Below are 22,105 nucleotides of genomic sequence, written 5' to 3' on the forward strand. Positions count from 1 at the left end.
CAGCCTCGTCGTGTCGCTGCCATGTCCGTTGCGCAGAGAGTCAGCGATGAAGTTGGCTGCCGACTAGGAGAAGAAGTCGGCTACACTATTCGTTTCGAGGACAAGACATCCCAAAACACGAAGATCAAGTACATGACAGACGGCATCATGCAGCGTGAGATTCTGCTTGATCCAGAACTCAACAAGTACAGCGTGATCATGCTTGACGAAGCCCACGAACGGACGATCGCCACCGATGTACTGTTCGGTCTGCTCAAGAAGACATTGAAGAAACGACCGGACATGAAGCTGATTGTCACATCCGCTACCTTGGATGCAGAGAAGTTCTCGACCTACTTCAATGAATGTCCAATTCTTTCCATACCAGGTCGAACGTTCCCCGTGGAGATTATGTACAGCAGGGAACCGGAGAGTGACTACCTCGATGCTGCCCTCACGACTGTCATGCAGATTCACTTGACGGAGAAGCCTGGAGACATCCTCCTCTTCCTGACTGGTAAAGAAGAGATCGACACGAGTTGCGAGATTCTCTACGAACGAATGAAGGCGCTGGGACCAGCTGTTCCTGAAATGGTGATATTGCCAATCTATGGTGCGTTGCCATCGGAGACTGCAAGTCGAATCTTCGAGCCACCTCCACCAGGCGGCAGGAAGGTCGTCATTGCCACTAATATCGCAGAGACGAGTATTACGATTGACGGCATCTACTTTGTGGTTGACCCTGGATTCGTGAAGCAGACTGCATATGACGCCAAGCTGGGTATGGACAGACTGCAAGTCACTCCCATTTCCCAGGCGCAAGCCAAACAGCGTGCTGGACGTGCTGGAAGGACAGGACCTGGCAAATGCTTTAGACTTTATACAGAGACTGCTTTCCAGTCAGAGATGTTACCCGCCACGATTCCGGAGATTCAGCGACAGAATCTATCAAACACGATTCTGATGTTGAAGGCAATGGGCATCAACGATCTGCTCGGATTCGACTTCATGGACCCTCCACCTACAAACACGATGTTAACGGCCTTGGAAGAGCTTTATGCGCTCTCGGCCCTAGATGACGAGGGTCTGTTAACACGCCTGGGCCGTCGAATGGCTGACTTCCCCATGGATCCTGCTCTCGCCAAGTCACTCATTATGTCTGTCGAGTTGGGATGCAGTGATGAAATGTTGTCCATCGTTGCTATGATCTCAGCCGTGCAGACCGTCTTCCACAGGCCAAAGGACAAGCAGCAACAAGCTGATCAGAAGAAGGCCCGCTTCCACGATCCCGCGGGTGACCACCTGACACTGCTGAATGTCTACAATGGCTGGAAGAATGCCGGACGAAACGATGCATGGTGCTTTGAGAACTTCATCCAACCTAGGAACATGCGTCGCGCCGAAGATGTGAGGAAACAGCTGGTGCAAATTCTCGAGCGCCATCGTCTCCGTGTCGTCTCTTGCGGTAGAGACACACTCCGCGTTCGGCAGGCGCTCTGCTCTGGTTTCTTTCGCAATAGTGCCCGCAAAGATCCCCAAGAAGGTTACAAGACCCTTGTCGAAGGGACGCCAGTGTATATGCATCCTGCTTCGGCGCTGTTCGGCAAAGCGGCAGAGCATGTCATCTACCATTCGTTGGTTGAAACGACGAGGGAATACATGCACAACGTCACAGCTATTGAGCCGAAATGGCTGGTCGAAGCTGCACCGACGTTCTTCAAGGTTGCAGGCAAGGATGGGATGGGCATGAGTAAGAGGAAACGAGCGGAGAGAATCCAGCCTCTCCACAATCGGTTTGCGAATGAGGATGACTGGAGACTGAGTGCGCAAAAGAGGCAAGGCAGAGGAGGCGGTGGAACATGGGGTTGAACAAGTGTGTCAATGAACTACGAATACTCAATCTCGATCAAAACAAGGCCCTTGGCAGCTTCCTTCCCAAAAGAAGTCCGTGCTTTCAATTTTGATCCGCTAGCGTGGCTCCGTTTGCACATGCGTTCTGACTTCACCGCAAACTGACAGCCAAGCTTCTCATACCACTTACCTGTCACACCATCTTCAAAGATGCCCGAAGACCCAGACGAAGGGTACTTACCCCTAACACATCGGTAGCGAATCGAACGACAAACTAACAAAACTCGACAGTGCGAGCACTCGCTTTCCCGCTGGCCAGAAGCTCATCAACACCTTCGAGCTTCTCGAAAAGACTCTTCTCGAAAAGACTCTCCTCGACCTCGACATGCCAACGCTCCTTCGCTGCCAACGCGTCTGCAAACGCACAAAGGCAGTTATCGACGACTCCACCTACCTTCAAGAAGCTCTGTTCTTTCGACAGGCACCGGCGTCCCGTGCGACGACGTACGGCGGAGGCGGAATCAACCCCCTACTCATCTTCCGCCAACAGCGAGAGTTGCTTCTCGAAAGTAGCGGTGCCGACCCAGAAAAGTCTTTCCAATTCGATATTTCCGTCGATGAGAAGCCAGTACGGGACACGTTTAGAATGGGTAGCTGGCGACGCATGGCCTTTGTGCATGGCCTGCCGAGCTCCAAGAACGAGATCTGCAAAGCGCTCAAGTTGTATACGGGCCCAGAGATCCGGAAGGAGGATTACGATGTCGAGTCGCCGCAGGGCAGGGACGAGTATGTACGGGCATTGGAGCGGCGCCCGTATCTGGTACGACTGCATCTTAGGTCTGGTAGCTTCTACTGGGAGAGGACGAGCGGAGGTATAGTCGTGCGACAAGAACATGGTTGATGGAAGAGTTCGTAAACGCAGGAAAGAGCAAAGGTTGGGGTCGGACTATCGGAGATTGATTAAAGTGATGAGGAGTTTTGTGTAGCACACGGAGACTCCTTCGTAATGTGAAAGGACTTTCATGTGATCGCCAAGCCAGCGTCGCTTCATTCCCTTCACATGCACATTCCTCAAGCTCGTCTTCATTATCTCTTCTCCACTCAACCTCACCAACGCATCAACAAGCATAGCCACCACCCAACTCACTCACCATGACTCCAACCACGGCCAACAAGTCCACACCCACCAAACCCCCATCCGCCCACCGCCTCATCGCCACAGCGGAACTCCTCGAACAAATCCTCCTCAACCTCTCCAACCAAACCCTCCTCCTCAGCCAACGCGTCAACACCCAATTCAAATCCACAATCGCCGGCTCCCTGCACCTCCAACGCAAGCTCTTCTTCCGGCTGGCCCCCAAAGACGGAGCGACCGTGTACGACGACGAAGGCATCAACCCGCTCGTCCACAAAGTCCCCAACCTCACCTTCACCACCCTCAACGGAAAACGCGGTCCCAAGCTCAAGATAACCTACACTTTCGCCTGCGATTACCGCTCGACGCCGCAACGCCCGCCTCACGTCGACAGCAGTTGGCGACGGATGTACCTCACACATCTTCCCGTGGATCAGAACCCCGGCCATATGTTTTTCGGCCGTGAGGAGGAGCATACCAAAATGATCATCAACGGGAAGTACTCCGACGGCAAGGTTTATCAGGTATGCAAGGAAGAGGTGCCGATTGCGCCGGTGGTGATGGGCGAGTACGAGGAGACGGCGTGGCGTCACTTTCGGCGGCATGCTGAGTGCGATGCTGCGATAGTGGCGAGGTTGGTGGAGTCGCTGGGGATGATGAGTACGGCGGATTTGGAGAGCGATGCATAAGGATGCGAAATGGGGGGTTGCAGGGCAGCGAGAACAACAACAGAGTGATTGAAGACATGAGAAAGTGAAAAGTTTTTGGTATTAACTCCATTTCATTCGTTGAAAAGGAAACTCCAGATCCACCCCCTCCGTCTTTCGACGAGCGAGGGAGTCATAGATCCAGCAGAGCAGAGATTCGTGTGGGGTATCCATCTAATTGTACAGGTTCAGCAAGCAAGCAACTCCTCCATATCCCAGCTTCAGCTCACGCATGCCCATCAAGCAGAAAAGACGCTCGGCAGCGGCTGTCCTCTTCCATCTTCGAAACCTATCAGAACCCAGCCAGCCAGCGCCTCGCATCTTCCGTTGCAGAGGGCGGTCTTTGTATTTTGTGTGTTTCCGGTGAACGCCAGACTCCATCGCTAAAATCAGACAGCCGTCAAGCATGCATTAGTGTGTATGTGCCCGTGACAAAAGAGACCCGTCATCTCGATCCAAGAGAGGGTGTGAAAGAAGTAGAAACGCCAGATCCCAAGCACAAGTCAGGTTGATTAGCGGACCAGCTCAGCGATCTTGCCAGCGACGGCACTCGGGTAACCCCGACTCAGGGCCTCACGAACAACAGTCTTGGCAGCATCGCGGTCCTCAGCAGCGAGGTAGGCGCGGACCATGGTCTCGTAGGTGCTAGGCTCGCGGCGCGAAAGTGGCACGCGGTTGAAAGCCTCCTTAGCCTTGGTGATGTTCTTCTCCAGGGTCCAGCCGTGGATGAGAGCGTTCGCAATGTACGGGGTGAAGTCGACACGACGAGCAGCCATGTCTGCCAACAGAGGCTCACACTCGGCAGAACGGTGGTTGGCGTTCAAGCTCTCGAAGAGCGCTTGGTACATGCATGGCTGAGGAGTGATCTTGGCTTCAGAGATGACCTGGTCGAAGAGAGCTTTGGCGGCTTCCATGTCGTGCAGAACGCAACCCTTGGCGTGGATAAGCGAGGCGTAATGGACAGCTTCGGGTTGGACGTTGTTTGCCTTCATGTCGCTGAGGACAGCCTCGGCTGCGGTCATGTTGACAGGTTCGAGCGTGGCGTGGGTGTCAATCAGAAGCTTGTAGGTGTGGATCGTTGGCTCGATACCCTTGCCGCGCATGCGCTCGTAGTAAGAGATGACCTTGCTACGATCGCGCTTGGTGCTGAGGAAGAATTGCATCAAAGAGTGGTAAGGAGCTGGGCGTGGCTTGTAGTTGGTGCAGGACTCCATTTCCTCAAAGATCTCTTCAGCGAACTTCTCATCAGACACTCGGCAGAGAGCGTTGACAATCGTGCCGTAGGTGACCGAAGTTGGGCGAATGCCGAGGTTGCGCATCTCAGCGAAGTAGAACAGACAGTCGTCGATGCGTCGTGCCTTGCCGAGCTTGCCAATGAGAGCATTGTAGAGGAATGACGATGGCTCGACACCTTCAGCCTTGGCTCGAAGGAAGATCTTCACGGCCTCGGAGGCCTCATCGAATGTCTTGGTGTTCTCCTTGAGCGTGGTGATGTACAGACCGAACGTGTTGGCAGATGGAGCGAAACCCATGTCGAGCATGTCCTGGTGGTAGCGAGCAGCTAGGTCACGGCGGCCGATGTTGAGGCATCCGGCGACCATGTGGTCCAGAATCTGCTGCCAGCCGAAGCGGACAACGCGGTAGCGTGCATCGAACGGAACGTCCTGCTTGGCCATCTCGAGAATATCGTGGGCGAGGTTGAGGTTGTTCTCCTTGGCAGCCGACTCAATCAGCTTGCCGTATGTGAACATGCGAGGGATACGTCCGACCCTACGCATGTTGCGGAACTTGGCCAAAGCCTCGTTCATGCGACGGCCATGTGGCTTCTCGAGAAGCTCGTTGATCAGGTTCGAACCCTTGACATCAGTGCGGTTGGCATATGGATCGTAGGTATCCTCGAACGAGGTAGGAGCCTGCTGGTAGGGAACCACGGGAGTGAACGGCGAGGGCTGGTACAGTGCTGGGGTTGTTGGGTAGCGGTAGTTGTTCCAGAGCCTCGACAATTCGGCGCGGTCGATGTTGATGAGGGTCTTCTCAAGGAGGACCTCCGTCTCAGCGGCAGGCATCAGGGATCGCGACACGATGTTTTCCAACATGCAGCCGAATCGAGCAGGGCCAGCGATCTCAGTTGAGATCTCATCCAAGATCATGCCACTCTGCACTCGCAGCAAGAACTCCAAGTCAGCCTGGTTGAGACGGGCAATGTGCTCTGGACCAAAGCGCGCGACCAAGTGCTCCGCAATCGGCGCAATAAGACTGCCATTCTCGGTCATCATTCGCAGCAGCTCCAGACTGGCCTCTGGCATCAGCGTCGCCTGACTCTTGAGCATGAAGGTCCCAATCAGCTCGATTGCCTCGTCGATGTGCTCAGCAGTCTCGGCCTGCTGGCTTTCGGTTTGGACCTCGCGGATTCGTGCGAACATGCGTCGGCTCTGGCGCAAGCCGCGCTCAGCTTGGCCAATGCCGATGAGTGCTACAGCGCGCATGGTCGTGGGTTCAATAAATGCAAGAGTGACAGGAGCCGCCTCCAAGATTCGCCAGAATGGCTCGGCAGCCTCGACGTTGGCGTTGCGTACGTGCATGGCGAGCATTGCCATGCTTGGTTCAGCAAGGTCTTTACTATGCTGAGCAAGGGTGTCGAAAGCGCGAAGGCTGATGTCTGGGATGTTCTTGTCGGCAGCTGTCGTGGCGATGGTTGCCAGAGCAGCGGTATGGGCGTGTCCGGTGAGAGATCCAGTCAAGTCGAAGGCGTCCTTGAAGGTGGTGTCTTTGAGGGCCAGTGGGAGAAGGGCTTCAAGAGCAACTACTTCACGCAGTTTCTCTAGTTCCTTGGGGTTCTCAATGTCGGCCTGGATGCTTGCCAAGAATTTCAAGCCACCCTTCAATCTGTCTGCAGATCCGTATGCTTTGATGAGTGCAGCGTAGATCTGGTTGTCAATCCGGGCAATGGTGTTCTTGCCAGAGTTGTTGGCCACAGCCAGCTCCTTATACTCGTCGTACACCTCAACCGCATTCCTCAGGTCACCGTTAATACCGAAAGCGGCAATCATCGGGGCGTAGATGGCGGTCAACGGCTCAAGTGACTGCTCCTCCATGTACTGGTAGACACGGGTCATGTCCTCCACGCGACCTTGCTCGGCGCTCGCAATGACAAGGCACGCGCATGCCTCGCTTGGCAGTGGCTCAGAAGTGCTGGCGATTGCTCGCTCGAACATCTTCAGGGCGATGGAAAGCGAGCTGTCTTCAACGAGCATGGTGTGCTCAGACTGGCTTGAGCGGAACATGAACTTGCCAGGCTCCTCGAGACCACCGTACCGAGTAAGGCGCTGCTCCAAAGCCTTCCTCATGGTGACCGACTCCGACGCTCTGGCGGACAGGAGTTCAATGAGCATGCCATATGTCACTGCATCAGGCGTAACTCTCCTCCTCAGCATGTCTGAGTAGACTTCGAGTGCCTTTGGTGCTTTCTGGTGCTTGCCATGGGTGAGTTCAATGGCAGAGCTAAGTAGTGCACGGTAGGCTCCCTGCGATGGCTTCTGCACGCCAGCGCGCAGCATGCTCTGGAAGGCCGCTGGGATATCTCCATACTGCTTGTTCTCGGCGAGCTGAAGGATGTGTTCGGTATAGGTCTCGCTCTCGACGGACTCGGCGCTCGAAAAGCTCTCGCTCGGGGTGAAGATGGTGGCAGGGCTGTCTGATCGTGGCTCGGATTCGAAAGACTCCACAACCTGGGAAGTCGCAGATGGAGAAGCAGCTCGGATGGTCAAGCCGTCCTCTGACTCCTCCTTGGCCTTGGAAATCTCTTCCGCGATAGCATTGTTCACCTGCTCAAGAGCGACTGCCTCTGCCTCCAGATCATTGATGAAGGCCTTGCCAAAGTTGTCGAGAGCGCTAGTGGTGTATGAGCGCTTGAGGGCAGGCGCGGCAAACTCTTCTCCAACGCTCTCATGCTCAACATCTGCCACCTCCTGACTCTGGCCTGGGATGACTGACGGTGGCTGCCACTCGATTCGGCGCGCAAACTGGAACTGCTGCCACTCCTTGGTTCCATTGTGCTGATGCTTCTGCCAGGCATCAAAGTACTTGTCTAGGCCGGAGTCGTTGTGGCTGGTCTCTGGACGAGTGGTCGGGACGGCACTCGAGCTGGCCTGGCGAGAGGCCTCGACGTGGTTGTAGACATTCTGAAGTCTACTCTTCTCGCTCTTCCGGAAGCGACCGATCAAGGTGTCCGCGAGAGGCGCGGCCGAAGTGTTCTGAGCAGCATAGCTGGATTGCGATGCGGCGACAACGGTCTGGGCGTATCCGTGGGTGAAAGACTTAAGGGCGGTGCCAGCAATACGCGAGAGGTGGACGGTGGGCTTGACGTAAGGCATTTAGGTGATGTGGAAACCCTTCAGTTGGGAAGGGAGAGACTGCGAAGAGAATCAGTGCGCGTGTCGTGTCTCGTGATGGATGTCGTGACCTACGGGGATGGGATGGATATGGCGCGGGTGCAGGTTCATTTGACGACACGGCAGTCGTCAAACAAACGCGCGATCCAGAAGGGGGGTGGATTAGTTGATTGGGGAGAGGAGGTGTGGTGGGTGGTCAGAGAAAAGGTGCCTGAGAGAGGAGCGATGCGTTCTATGAATCACCAGTAGCCAAGGCCAGGACTCGAGCTGGATTTTGACGGTGCAGCATCTGATAACCCCGACACGCAAAGGGGATGCCTGGCGGGCTGACTATTCATGGCGCATTTGATTGACGTCTAACCGCGTTCGCATCAAATGCTCCCTGCTCGATTTCGTCGGGCTTTGGTGTTTCCGTGCCTCCCGTGCCGCTAGCGGGTCGTTTTGGCGGACTCCCCGACCTCTGCCAACCTCGCCGCTACCACCCGCCGGCTTCATGCAGCCTTCGATGCAACTCCTGGACTAGTCGACACATTCACTCGGTATGCGAGGGCATCTGCCATCTTGAACGACACACATATCCCAACTGCGAGGCAAGAAATCGAAGAAAGACGACGTCTCCCTCACGAAACAGCAAGCCGCAAAATCCCCTAGCGGATTCCTGCAATCTGGGCCGTCAGCAGTGCCCCTCGAATCTTCTGGTCATCTGCCACTCGTACAACGCCAGGAACCGGAAGGCCTCCTCCTCCCCTTCCACCGCCCGCTCATCATTGATCTGCCCGTCCACTCTTAACTCCAATCTCCACGTGTCTGCCTGACACTTCCCCGGCCGAGCCGTTCTACTGCTCTCCGACTGGATGGGTCACAACGGACCTGTCGCCGTCTCTGCCCCAGGCAAAGTCCTGCTGGCCGGCGGATATCTGGCATTGGATCGCAAGTATACTGGTCTGGTCTTTGGACTGGATGCTCGTATCCACGTGTTGATTCAGGATATTCCGACGAGCAATGGCATTGTTCTTAACGAGATCACTGTCAACTCGCCCCAATTCCTCGATGCCGTCTGGGAGTATGGCTACCGGCTGGCTGAGAGGGATGGCGGCATTGAGGTTACACACCTGAGAGCGTAAGTATTTCTGGTGCTGATTAGAAACATGAGTAGCTTTCGTCGTTCAACCCTAAGTTATATTGTCTTTTTGTTCTGCACCTTGACAAGACCCTCACTTACTCAACCGCATGCTACAGGGACGCCGATCTCAATCTCAATCGCAATCCCTTCATCGAGACCACTCTCAGCTATGTCTTGAGCTACATTACCAGCCTGGCAGGCCCCAACATCACCCCCTCAGCCATCACAGTTCTGGCTGACAACGACTACTATTCCACCCCAGCCGACATATCCAATGGCTCCTCCAAGCGCAGATTTCACAAATTCGCGGTCCCTCTGTCCAAAGCTCCAAAGACCGGTCTGGGATCGTCTGCTGCTCTGGTCACCGCAGTCACTGCCGCTCTTCTCACCTACTACCTGCCCAAGTCCAAGTTTGATCTGATCACCAACACCAGCAAGCGGCGTCTCCACAACCTCGCCCAGGCAGCTCACTGCGCCGCTCAAGGCAAGGTTGGATCGGGCTTTGATGTTGCTTCTGCTGTCTATGGAACCTGTCTCTACCGACGTTTCTCGCCTGCTCTGCTCACCAGCCATGCCGAGCCGGGAGTCCCGAAATTTGCGTCAGAGATACAGGATATCGTCGAAGAAAATCACCATGGTCTACGCTGGGATACGGAAATCCACAAGGACGCCGTCAAGATCCCAAAGGGTCTTCGGCTTATCATGTGCGATGTCTCATGTGGAAGCAAAACGCCTGGGATGGTAAAGCAAGTCTTGTCCTGGAGAAAGGAGAAACCAGAGGAAGCGAATGCAATCTGGGATGATCTTCATGCCGCGAATGAAGCACTTGCTGCAGAGTTCAAAAACGCTGCGGAAGGCGGCAGCGACAAGAATTATACGAAACTCTCAGAATGCTTCACACACATCCGCAAACTGATTCGCCTCATGTCTGAGAAAAGCGACGTTCCCATCGAACCGCCCGCTCAGACCGAACTCCTGGATGCATGCGAGAAAGTGCCCGGCGTAATTGGAGGAGTGGTCCCAGGAGCAGGAGGCTACGACGCCATCTCGCTCTTGATCGAAGACAAAGCAGAAACCATCGCAGGCCTAGAGAAACTCCTTTCAGGATGGAGATTTCAAGGCGATGGACAGAGTACCGAGTCTGGCGGCAAAGTGAGCATGTTAGGAGTCCGGGAGGAAATGGAAGGCGTCAAAGCAGAGGACGCAAAGACCTATCTACAGTGGTTGAGGGAGTTTTAGACACTAGAAAGAAAAGACTCAAAAAGTAAATAATAACGATGCTTCGAATCACTCTACCTACTTCACTACCTCTGCCTCAAACCTCCTATCCACTCCTGTAAGGAGCACATGATAGAACGAAGTCAGCACGGCTAATCCTCGGCCCCAAACCCATAGCTACATAAATCCAAAACCAAATTCCATCGGAAAATCCCGGCAAGGTGTCCGAGTGGTTATGGAGCTGCGTTTAGGTCTCTACTCTAAGCAGAATCCGCAGTGGCGTTGCCTCGTGGGGTGAGCATTCATCAACCAAACTACTGGCTCTCGATCAACGTTCTGATTAGAAGGCAGTTCAAATCCCACCCTTGTCAATATTAAGGACCCAACCATGTTATTTTTGAAGTTTTTTGAGTGGCGGAGGGGATTTGGAGAGAAGTTGTCGAGGGGATGTTGGTGTGAATGTTTTTTTTTTCTTTTAGGAGAAAACAGACTTTAGGTTGAGACACAAACGGATGATCGACTATGTTGATACATCAATAGAGATTTTCAAATAGAAGATATACAAAACTAAGATTCAGACAGACCTTAAATGTCGAATAGAAGGAATACTGCGATTCTGATATCGATAATATACTATTCATCACACGCTACACTTAATTTGATTCAACACCATCGCTATGTTCGATCGATCCCAATCCCAACCCCACTCCCAATGCACCTCACAACACCCATCTCTTAAAAATTCTCAACCTCAAGGAACATACAACCTCGAATAAGCCGCAATATCCGTCCGACAGCAAATACACTTGGTATAATTCCTCGCCGCAAGCCCGACGCGACAATCATCGCACATGCTCAGACATCCACATGGCCAGACCAAGACTGTTCGCGGACAGGACTGACACACCACGCACTGCGGGCCGCCCTCGCCCATGCCTTCGGCGCCGGATTCCCAGGTGTTGGCCTTGTGGGCGCGGGCTTTGGCTTTGGAGCGTTGGGAGAGGATGAAGTGTTCGAGATCGGTTTCTTCGTCTTGTTCGGACGACGGCTGGGTGGTGGAGTTGCGCAGGCCCGATAGAAGTTCAGCGCGAGTGCGGTCCATACTGCGGCGGTATTGGCTTCGTGTCATCGGGCGGTCGGCTTGAAGGCTGTGTGATAGAAGTCGAGCCTCCTCACGATCGGCAAGCGTCTGAGGATTCAACAATCGAGCGAGAGATCCCATGTCGAAGCCTGCTTCAGACGCAGGGGTGCTCTCTCTACTACGATCGCCGAATGGATCCAGCTGTGTCGGTGTTCTTCTTCCGCTATCCTCCTGGCTATCTGTCGTACTTGCTGTTGTAGACATCGATATTACACTCGTCGTATCATCATCTTGCTGGGAGAGGACTTCAAAGTCTCCACTTGCGTCCATGTCTCCGAAGCGGCCGCCATTTCGCCACCAGCGATAGACCTCATCCGCGATATGTGGTTCGCCTTGATATGTGCCAGCTTGAATGACTCTCCGCCGAGTCTCAACCTCAACATCGAAGTTGTTGTCCGTGGGCAGCGAGTACGTCCCATCATCACTCAGCATGTAAAATTCGAGTGCATCTCTCTGCCTAGGACGATTGTGCGCTGATGGACGTCTCGACCCCTCAGCAACACCAGCTGCTTTCAGCAACCAAGCAGGTCGATGCTCAATGCCAAGTTTCCGGAGCATGTTCAAGCAAAGACTCGCCTGCAAGCCGATAACAAGCCAAAAGATCCCGGCTATGAAATCAAATGTCAGTTGCATCCTGCTCCTCCGCTGGGTAAGTCCGAGGCCACTATCCAGTTCAGACCCATTCGGTCTATCGCCTTCAGCTTTGGTAGGTCTCGACTTGCGCTCTCGCGCGTAGGGTGATCGGCCAATAGCAGCGTTTTGATGATCGATGAAGCCAAGACCCCTCGCAATGCCCTCGCCAAGCAACTCTGAAGGCACTGCAGGAGTCTTACGCTTGTCCATGTTCGCTGCTATCTCGTCAATCCGCTTCTGCTCAATCCATGTCATCGGTGCAACATGTATTTGGCTGCCCTCGTTAAGGTATACTGCCTCGCTGGCGGCTGTCAGTACGTTGAAGCCAATCTTGAGAAGTGTGGTGTAGAAGTCTTCCGACATCTTTATTCGGATAGAGGAGTTGGTCGAGAACTGTACGTTGGCTTGGAGATTGTTGTAAGCCCAAGCCAGCCTCTGCCGAAACGAAAGGCCTTCTGCAGCATCCGATGGGACGGACAGTGCCGTGACGAACAGTGCCAGTCCATAGATCGCTCCGCAGACGACGATGCCGACCAAGATCAGCAGGTGTGGTATGAAGCCGACCACGCAAACGGTAGGGAATCGCAAAACACCCAGGTCGGCAATCTGTTCGATAGGGTTCATCAGTATCTTGGTGAAGCTCCACACGAAAGCGGCCATGTAGCAGCAAGCCCAGATGGCAGTGTTGACAAGTCGTACTTTGTGCCTGAGCCCCACAACGGCGAGGGTGGCACTGCTGAGATGGCTGAAGCATGAGATGAGACAGACCAGAAGGACTTCTGGAGGCACATTCAGACGCTGAAGGATCTCCGATCTATGGACGAGTGGGCCAGAGTTTTCGCCTGAGGGTGCGTCTCCAGATTTGATACCGAAGAAGCCAAAGCCGAGTGCACTGCTAATCATGGCTTCGCACTCCGCGAATGCCAGGGAGTGCTCGAAGATCGTCATCCCGGTCTCTGGCATCGGCTGCTTTCCCTGTAGTGCACAAGATAGCGTTTCGAAGAGCTGACTGGTGCAGAGCGTGAGGAAGAACCAGTAGAGGAGCGATAAAGACCCACGCAGCGCGCTCTTGTCGTCGTCCAAGCTGACCAACGACATGCTGCGTGCGTTACAGCAGCTAGCATCGTCCTGCCAAAACAACAGCGTAGAACTCAAGTTGTACAAAAAGCCACCTTCACCACCAAAGTCAATAGCGAGATTCTTGAGCGGGTCGCCGTATCGGATTTGAGCAAAGTCGGGCGAGGTCTGGCATTTCATGGCTTGCAGGATAGTCATGAGTTGCATGAGAAACGAGGCTACGGGGACCGCATACAAGGCCAAACGCATGTGGAAGCGAAGTCGAAGGTGCTCGCGCGAGGAGGCATAGAACTGGGTACGGTTAAGGATAATGGCCTGCGGCATGTCAGCCCCCGCCTTGCCCATTCTTGTTTGTCTCGACCGTAACTTACCGCAGTAAACGTTGTCAAAGCCCATCTTGATGTCAAGTACGAGAATATGCCGCCAAACTGCTTGACCTTGCCAATGCCGTGTGCGATGCTCATGAACAAGGACGAGCTCTCCTCTTCCGCGGCTGTCCTCCAAGCCTCCCTGAATGTTGACTCCAAGGTCGAGGCGGTACTCTGCACAAATGCGTTGCTCGTGTTTGTGATGGTCGAGTTGACGGTGGTGGAGTGGGCCGTAGCATCAGCAATCACGCTGCCGCCATTGAAGATCTTCCCAGCGATGTTGTCCATGAACTCTGGTGCTCGCTGTGCTAGGCGAGGAAAGGCCATGAGGAGGTCCATGGCCGAGGGCAGCAACGACGAGTTGCTTGGTGACTCCATGACTGTATCTCCACACCAAACACGCAATGCCTAGAACGTCTATGGTATTGTTTCCAGGCTTCTATCAATCAATCGCCAGCTGTTTGTTCGTTCGAGGGGTGCTTCTATCGATCGTTTCGGAGGGATGGGAGTCGATCCGGCGACATGGCGCTCTTGTCCAGGCACCGCGTGTCGTCTGGTCTGAGATGAAGCAGTCTACCGGGCGGTAATGTTATCCCAAAAGTACAAACGCAGTCGAACACACTTCCATGTCCGCAGGTCGCGACGCTGCTCCACAGGTTCGCGCCGGCGGGCTGTGCTTGTCGATCTCCGCTCCGGAATGACGCAAGAAAATACTGTCTCGTTTGATGATATAGTACGACCTAGTATCAACATTCACTCACAATTCTGCACGAGCCTCCGAACTTGTAGAATTAGCATGTCTATATGGCTGCAGACCGGCATGTCAGAACCTCATCTCAGCCTGCTCTAGCTGACGGCCTCACAAGCTCAGCTTGCTATCAACGCCCTTCCTCTAAATGAGAACGTTGACGAAAAAACGCTACGTCTCTATTCAAGTACAGGCTTTGTAACTCGTTGACTTGCTTGGCTTTTCTTCGGAGCTGTACTTCTACAGAAATCTGGTAGGTTCGCTGACGTTGCCAAACTTGTTACCTGATATCAAGTCTCCTCGCGGGCATTCTTGCTTACCCAAAGATTTGCTGCTATCACGGTGCATTTGCTTTTCGTATATGTCTGGGGCAAGGCCGCGGAGCTGTCATGGAATGCGAGCGACGGAGCAGCGCCGGAGACAGCGGCCGGTGGACATTTGCCAAATACGAAGCTGGAAGAGGGAGGCTGCGCTGAGTGAAGTAATGGAGCTTGGAAGGAATAAGAATGACGGTCGTCGGAACAGGGCGTGATATGGCATGGGACCATGAGGAGCCGCGATAGCAGGAAGGAAAGCCACATTTTAATGCAGATGGGATCTGCCATCGGAAGGATTGCTGGCAGCATGGTAGTGTGAAGTCGGAGAAGTGTTCATTGGCTGTGCTATCCCCGCTACTCAACCTGTCGCAATGCCATCGATCCTCAATCAAGTGGCCTGGACATATGTTAACAATCGGGGATACATAAGATGTTTAGCGTTCATTGAAGAGCCGCCCTCAGCACCTTCTCACACTTCCCCCTCACATCGTTCCATTCCTTGATCTCAGCCAGCGGATCGACATACTTAATCGCCTTGAACAGCGACATGGCAAGCTCCACGCCTCCATTCTCAACCGTGACCGGATCTGCCTCGTGCTCCATCTCGTGGATCCAGTAGGTAAGAGCACTCCGCGTGCGGTGGAAGTCCAGGGCCATGTTCTCGCTTGCTAGCGCGTCGTATAGTACGACATACATCTCTACCGAGCGAGGTATCAGTCGACGAGGAAAGCTGTTCCACGACTGCCAGAACTTCTTCACGTCTGCAGTGGCCAAATGTCGTTTGAGCCTGGCGAGGCCGAGCGCGGGCACCAGTGACTGCAATGTGGTCCGCTCTGTAGTCGTTGGAGGGCCGACCAAAGCGCGGTGCAGGGCTTCAAGGATTTCAGGACGCAATGCATTGTACCCATAATGCTCCATCTCTTCCAAAAGATCGAAGATGGGTTCCATGTCGTACTCAAAAGCCGGGCTACTGCGATCGACTTTGCCGAGTAAAGCACCCAGAACAGAGATGTAGCTCCGCTCCATGGGCACCATTCCAGTAACGACCATGTTCTGTAGAGCGGCTAGGAGTGTGTTGTTGTAGACATTTGGATGGCCAAAGCGATACGCCAAGGCCAGCAATTGGACATGGGCGTGCCAGTGAGCCGTTTCTGGAAATGGCGGCATGGCAGCATTGAAGGCTTGAACAAAATCAGACGTGCCGGCCACGGCAAAGTTCCGAGCAGTCTCGACACCCTCAATCGCTGCAGGAGACATGAAGTCGTCGCCAAGGGTAGCCACAGCCGACTCATGCGGCATGCGTGCGAGAGTGTCCAATGCAGAGTTCAACGTAGATATCGAGTGTGCAGACATTGCTTCGCCGGCTGGACTCTCGTCTTGTGTTGGAGGATTTCGGCCCGTAATCGTGCTGGAGACTGTCGGAACGGCGAGGGGTCGTCGTGACAACGTGTGAAATGCGCGAGCCTGTTGTTGAGCAAAAGCAGGTCTCTGAGCGAGACTGGAAGCATCGTGCTGTGGGCTCGATGGGTTCTCTTGCCCGTGCTGCTCCTCATCACCTCCCTCGTTGTCCTCCTTCATCTGCATTGCTTCCTTTTCCTTCGTCGACTTCTTCAACACAGCGGTCCACAGCTTCTCCAAATCGATTTCGCCTCTCTTCTCTTCCGTCAAGAGCTGAATTACGATCCTCGCTCCACTCGTCTGTGTTCCAAATCCAACCACATTCGCCTCTCGCGCCAGCTCTTCCTCAGACTTGGGCAAGTCGCCGCCTTCCACTCTGCCAAGATTGACGCAGATCCAGCCTGTTCTGATGCCTTCATACAGCTCTGAATCCGCAGTCGCCTTTGAACCCACCGCTGATAGTAATTTCGAACGCTTTGCTCTTCTTCGCATCTTCAACTTCAACTCTTGCCTTCCTAGCAGTCCGTCTGCATATGGAGACAATCTATGTTCAGATCTCAGCCATCGACATAGTTTGTCAGCCGAGAAGTGGAGATGTTTCTCTGATCGAGCAGTTCCAACGATCATGAGAAGATTGGCGCCGAGAGCAGCAGGTGGATCGAGGCCTCGGAGGTCAAGCAGGGACAGATCGTCCATTCCCAGCTCGACAGAAATTCTTTCAAGAAGAGGCTGCAGCATTGGTGGAGGATATTCTGGTAGATCGGGTATCTTTTGTCGAGCCAACAGGCTGTTCTCTTGCTCTGGGATGGGAGACTCCACTTGGAGATACCAAGGCACGTGTGCACTTTGTTCTTGACCATCGTGCGTTGACTCTTTCCCTTCGGCCAGTGGCGAGTACTTCCGGTCTGTATCGCTTGAAATCTGCTCTTCTCGCTCTTCTTTCTGAGGTCGTTCTCGTGCTTCATTCAGTCGCATCCGTGGAGTGGAGAAGGCTCTTCGGCTGGTCGACGAGATGGCCTGGCCACCAATACTGGAAATGAATGACCGCAGCATCCATTGTCGGCAGCTGTGGCATGCCAGATTCCGTGCAGCGGCCGTCGGCAATGCCATGTTGGTGGGAATGTAGGTGATGTTAACGTGAGGTTGCACTAGATGGGGTCCATCAAACCTCCGCGGCGAAGCTTTGGGCTTGGCTGGGGAGTCGAGTCGACTTCGTCCTTTCTCACACCAGCGACGACAACTACACCTCACCAGCCAAACACGCCAAAATGTCGTCCTCAAAGACATATCAGTGTCTATCATGTCGCATCAAATCAGTCGTATCGCAGACCGTCCCCAATGCGCGCCGCAGCTTCCACACGACTCCCGCAAACCAACTACGAAAACGACCCAATCGCAAATACCCCAACATCAAGGCCGAAGACATGGGCGTGTCGGAAGCGCGTCAAACTGAAGTCGACTCTCTGGCATCTCACCTGAAACCGTATACCGAGCGAGAGAAGAGGTTGCTGGCGAGGAAGTACACCCCTGAGCAGATGAAGGCCATTGAAGAGGGAGAAAAGGCCATCGACCCGACGGATATGATGACCCAGGGCCGCTTCAGGACAGACCCCATGCGAATCGACTACATCGATGACTTTGCGACACAGCGCCCCGGTTTGGACCGTCTCCCATCGACAGGCGCGCCTTTGGAGGAAGGCTTCCAGCCCTTAGTCGACGCAATGGGAGGGAGCCGGCCACAGTCGTCAAAGAGTGGGAGTAAGCAAGATCAGGAAGAGGAAGATCCTCGATTGTTGCGACTTTCACAACAAACTGGCCTCACCAAAGAGGCAATTCGCAAGATCAGAGTCAAAAACCTAGTCTCTCATCGTGTGGTGAACCAGACACGAATGGGCAAGATTCAGTCGCTCTACTTTTTAACTATTGCTGGCAACCAGGATGGCATGCTTGGTATTGGAGAGGGCAAAGCTGCGGAAGACGAGGACGGCAGACGGCAGGCGATGATGAACGCCATTAGGAATATGAAGCCCATTCCCAGGTATGAGGAGCGGACAATCTTTGGCGAAGTGGAAGGAAAGGTCGGAGCTTCTATTGTGAAGCTAAGTTCGAGACCGCCTGGTAAGCCTGCACAGTCTCTGCTTCAGTCAGTCCTGCTCACGTGTATTCTTTCTAGGCTTTGGCAATCGCTGCCAGCATCTCATCTTCGAACTCGCCCGTGCTGCTGGAATCTCAGACCTTGCTGCTCGAACGCCTCGCTCTCGCAACAAGATGAACGTCGTCAAGGCCGCTTTCCAAGCTCTTACCAACCAACGCCTTCCCGAAGAGATTGCACGCGCCAGAGGCCGGAAGATGGTCGACGTTCGTGGCGTGTACTATGGAGGACTTGTGCATTAAAGTACGCATACTTGTACATTGACCATACTGTATCAACGCATTCCCAACTGCTTACATGCATACTCCAACGTCCTTCACATCAAAGACTTCTTCAAGTCTCAAGTTGATGCCTGCCAGGACGTGACCAGAACCTTTATGGCCGTTGTATTGAGGTCTCGAATGTGGCAGAAGTGTTCAAACTTAGGCAAAAGGCAGCCGCAATTCACTTACCCAGCATTCTTATATATCTGAAGGACCTGCTCGCCAGACTTGTCACACTCCAAGGAAAGCAACAACCACAGCAGGACGATGTCTTCTCTACCACACGATCAGGTCAATGTTAAGACCGAGCCTCAAGAGGACGGCGCTGCTCGCAACACCTACACCTCGACCGAAGGAGGCGCCGTAGCCATCAATGGCACTAAGATGCCACAGGCTGCGTCGCTCGAGCCACCTCAACAGAGGATCGAGAAAGCCCGTCCAACCGATCAGAATACCATTCCACCTACTCCGACTCGTCACTTCAGGCACCTTTTGAGCATGGAAGAGGCAACAGGACCCCAGCGACGCATTTTTGTCGCTCCAGATGACGACGACATCCAGGAGGTCAAGAACAGCGAGATACAATGGGCGATCAAGATCCTGAGCGCCCTACATGCCCAGATCACCGACCACCCGATGATCGAGGGGATGTCAGTCGAAGAGTGGAAAGGCTTATGGACGTCGTTTGATGGACGGCTGCCGGGCCTGCTGAAGGACGACGCGAACGTCGAGAAGGCTTGGCTCATTTTGGTAAATTTTTGTCTACCTGAGGACACTGTGCAACCGACGCTGACTACTTTCACAGCGCGAAGTGCTTGACCTGCAGGAGAAGGGCCTCCTGAAGAGTTCAAAGTTCGGTGTGTCGCAGGTAGCGACCATGAAAACCTCTGCAAGGCTGGAACTGGTCATTCAATACCTCTCCGTGAGTCGTCCCGAGCTGTCTACCACAACCGGAGCATGCGTACTAACGTTCGAAACAGACCTGTTCCTGCATTTCCGCTCCCGTCCTCAAAAACACCGAACGCCTCCACGACGTCGTGGCATCTCCTGGGGGCATGCTGACGCTGAAAGTCGGTTACAAACTCAGCAACAGCATTCGCCAAAAACGTTTGAAAGGGGAGCAGCGGAACACTTCCATCGCTTCTCAGGGAACTCAGCACGACGAGGAGCAGCGACAGCAGCAACGGGAGGAGGTCATGCAGGCAGACCTAGGTGGGCTCCAGCCGTTTGCTTTCAACCCCGACTTCCTCGAGACCAACGACCGCGCGCAACGCGCCATGACGCTGCCACCGCCACCGGAATTCGAGGCTTACAGGAGCTATCTGGGCCGTCATTCAACTTCGAGACAGCAGCTCCTTCCGTCCACGTTGCTCCCAAACCCGCACGTTGTTGGCAACCAGACTACATGTACTGCAGCCAACCCACCGGACGCCGGGCTTCAGCAGCGGTTCAAAACATCGAGATTCCCCTCGAGCCAGTACGTGCCTGGCGATCGGACGACCAGGACCAATTTTCCACCAGCCACTGTACGGCACCCTTCCACTTTGGCTGCGATGCCACCGAACCCGTACTCTACTCGCATTCAGAACGTCGGGACCAATGTGATCTTTGCGCTGGTGTTGTTGTTGAGGTTGACATCATTGAGATTTTCGTCAACGAATTGGTTGCTGTTCTCACAGATGACCTCAGAGTCGAGATGCTGGGCAGCGATGTGGATGTCTTTCTCCGCCATGACGATTGAACAGGACCGGTAGCAAGAGAAGGGAAGACAAAAAGCTGCTTGGCTGATCAATCTGACTTACGAGGATGGACACAGACATCTTATACCGCTCAAGAAGCGTGGCAAGTGGCTTCCATATTGAGTGCACATGGCAACACAGTTTCGCACATGTTGCCCAAGCTATACCTCTTTGCGTATGTCGAAGCCATGAGGCTAATGTATTTCAGCGCTAAAAAACCAATAACTTGGTAGTGGAATCTGGGGACTCCACTGGCAATCCACGGGGATCCCCAGGACTGACATGCAGTAAAGACAAGCCTCTAGAGTGGGTCTGTAGGAGTGACGCCGAGGAAAAGACGGGCCAAAGAGATGTTTCTGGGAGGACAAACTCATTGCTAGGAGCCTGCTTGCGTTTGCTTCGGCAGATTCTTGTCCACTCCCAAGGCAAAGGTGTCGGGCTGCTGGTTTGCAACATTGGCGCTTGGACTTCGAGACTTGCCGGTAGCTCATGTCAGATAGCCTCTTGAGCTGGTCACCGCCGGGGGAAATGCCTCATTCACTCATTCATTCAAAGCCATAATCACTCCCCCGTGGTATCGTAGAGCCCCGCGGAGGGTGTCGAAGTATGATGGATTCACCTCCCCAAGCTGGCATGGTTTACGGTATGGCACGGCAAGCCCGAGAGGGTCATATGGGAGGGCAGATACTGTAGTGGATATGAGCATCCAGCAGTGGGCCAATTCCAGAATTCCGGCGAAAAAAGTCAATGTGGTGGCGTGCAGCAAAGAGGTGTCGTCCCAGCATCGTTCAGCCTCATGTGGGTCATTCCATTTTAGTGCATTGGAACGCGTCGTGCTTGAACTCCATAGACTCGCCTTCTAGACTTCTTCTACCGCCCTTCTGCTTCACGCGTCGCCCGCGGCATGTTTCGAACCATTCGACGAAGAGGAAGAGCTGCTGTGTATCGTAGAAGACGCGGTGCGATGGGCTGAAGGCGCCAGCGGGCAACTCCTCCTTGGTGCTCACTCATGGCGCATGCGGTGAAAGCCAGCAACACACGGCGACCGCGCCTGAATGCATCAATGATCCTTTCGAACCGGCCGCGAGACATCCTGCCCAAGATACATGTTCTCGAGCGACAGCGTTGTTCAGGAAAGAAGACGGAGCAGAGCCAACAACATGGAGGAACACATCAGCTTAGGGTCAATCCGTTGGATCCACGTACGTACCGTGCGAGGAAGAGCACGAGCGGTGATACTGGTGAGAGATCGACATGCATTCACGATTATGTGACCGCCAGCCACGCATTGCCGGCGGCTAGGGTATAGGGCTGGCGATGGGAGTGCCGTTTTGTAGCACTTCAGTTTCGGATCGGTGATGTCCACTCGGCACACCAGCCTCATCGCCATTTCGCTGCGCAATACCAACAACGATGTCTCTGAACGGCCATTCCTGGTCTGGTATAACCGACGGTATCGCGAGCAGGACCCTGTCACCGGCCTGAGTTGGTGCTACTCGCCCACTTAATGCCCGAGTTGCTGGGTCTGGACTTTTCCACAGATGGATTGGCTGTCGTGCGACTCAAGTCAACATGTACCACTCCATACGGGCACTTCGCTGCACTGCCGCCCACTTGCGCCGTTGGTAATGCCAACCTGGGATGACCTACAAGGGACAAGCCATGCCCTTGTACGAGACCACGTGCCGCAGACGACAAGTCTCGGATCAGCAGCCAAGGCCTTTCTACTTATCCTCTTTCGCGCGATTGCCTGCGAGCTTGCGAAGAATGCGAAGAATGTCGGTTCCTCAGTGGTGCGTCCATACGCATGTATCTCAAGGCGGTAGCAGTCTCCGGCCAACACATGACGACTGCGCCAAGTAGCA

General features: G+C 54.1%; 8 protein-coding genes across 8 annotated transcripts; 5 read left to right on the forward strand and 3 right to left on the reverse strand.

Moving 5' to 3' along the window:
• Nucleotides 1-2,040: 2,040 nt before the first annotated feature.
• On the forward strand, nucleotides 2,041-2,731 carry M409DRAFT_23767 (uncharacterized protein; the record flags this gene model as incomplete). The annotated part of the gene is made up of 2 exons (XM_033806937.1): nucleotides 2,041-2,063; nucleotides 2,122-2,731. The coding sequence occupies 2 exons, from the start codon at nucleotides 2,041-2,043 to the stop codon at nucleotides 2,729-2,731; spliced, it is 633 nt and encodes a 210-aa protein (XP_033666928.1).
• Nucleotides 2,732-2,982: 251 nt separating this feature from the next.
• On the forward strand, nucleotides 2,983-3,654 carry M409DRAFT_55386 (uncharacterized protein; the record flags this gene model as incomplete). Its single annotated transcript, XM_033812990.1, has 1 exon — nucleotides 2,983-3,654. One exon carries the CDS (start codon nucleotides 2,983-2,985, stop codon nucleotides 3,652-3,654), a length of 672 nt encoding a protein of 223 aa, XP_033666929.1.
• Nucleotides 3,655-4,184: 530 nt separating this feature from the next.
• M409DRAFT_23769 (uncharacterized protein) lies at nucleotides 4,185-8,045 on the reverse strand (the record flags this gene model as incomplete). The annotated part of the gene is made up of 1 exon (XM_033806938.1): nucleotides 4,185-8,045. One exon carries the CDS (start codon nucleotides 8,043-8,045, stop codon nucleotides 4,185-4,187), a length of 3,861 nt encoding a protein of 1,286 aa, XP_033666930.1.
• Nucleotides 8,046-8,917: 872 nt separating this feature from the next.
• M409DRAFT_55388 (uncharacterized protein) lies at nucleotides 8,918-10,425 on the forward strand (the record flags this gene model as incomplete). Its single annotated transcript, XM_033812991.1, has 2 exons — nucleotides 8,918-9,183; nucleotides 9,303-10,425. 2 exons carry the CDS (start codon nucleotides 8,918-8,920, stop codon nucleotides 10,423-10,425), a joined length of 1,389 nt encoding a protein of 462 aa, XP_033666931.1.
• A 730-nt stretch (nucleotides 10,426-11,155) lies between these two features.
• Nucleotides 11,156-14,001, reverse strand: M409DRAFT_23771 (uncharacterized protein; the record flags this gene model as incomplete). The annotated part of the gene is made up of 2 exons (XM_033806939.1): nucleotides 11,156-13,570; nucleotides 13,627-14,001. The coding sequence occupies 2 exons, from the start codon at nucleotides 13,999-14,001 to the stop codon at nucleotides 11,156-11,158; spliced, it is 2,790 nt and encodes a 929-aa protein (XP_033666932.1).
• Nucleotides 14,002-15,129: 1,128 nt separating this feature from the next.
• On the reverse strand, nucleotides 15,130-17,196 carry M409DRAFT_66935 (uncharacterized protein; the record flags this gene model as incomplete). The annotated part of the gene is made up of 1 exon (XM_033817172.1): nucleotides 15,130-17,196. One exon carries the CDS (start codon nucleotides 17,194-17,196, stop codon nucleotides 15,130-15,132), a length of 2,067 nt encoding a protein of 688 aa, XP_033666933.1.
• A 158-nt stretch (nucleotides 17,197-17,354) lies between these two features.
• Nucleotides 17,355-18,480, forward strand: M409DRAFT_66936 (uncharacterized protein; the record flags this gene model as incomplete). Its single annotated transcript, XM_033817173.1, has 2 exons — nucleotides 17,355-18,204; nucleotides 18,260-18,480. The coding sequence occupies 2 exons, from the start codon at nucleotides 17,355-17,357 to the stop codon at nucleotides 18,478-18,480; spliced, it is 1,071 nt and encodes a 356-aa protein (XP_033666934.1).
• Nucleotides 18,481-18,768: 288 nt separating this feature from the next.
• On the forward strand, nucleotides 18,769-20,255 carry M409DRAFT_55392 (uncharacterized protein; the record flags this gene model as incomplete). Its single annotated transcript, XM_033812992.1, has 3 exons — nucleotides 18,769-19,251; nucleotides 19,307-19,423; nucleotides 19,482-20,255. The coding sequence occupies 3 exons, from the start codon at nucleotides 18,769-18,771 to the stop codon at nucleotides 20,253-20,255; spliced, it is 1,374 nt and encodes a 457-aa protein (XP_033666935.1).
• Nucleotides 20,256-22,105: the final 1,850 nt, after the last annotated feature.

Source organism: Zasmidium cellare (genome assembly GCF_010093935.1).
Source record: "Zasmidium cellare ATCC 36951 unplaced genomic scaffold M409scaffold_20, whole genome shotgun sequence".
NCBI classification, from domain to species: domain Eukaryota; kingdom Fungi; phylum Ascomycota; class Dothideomycetes; order Mycosphaerellales; family Mycosphaerellaceae; genus Zasmidium; species Zasmidium cellare.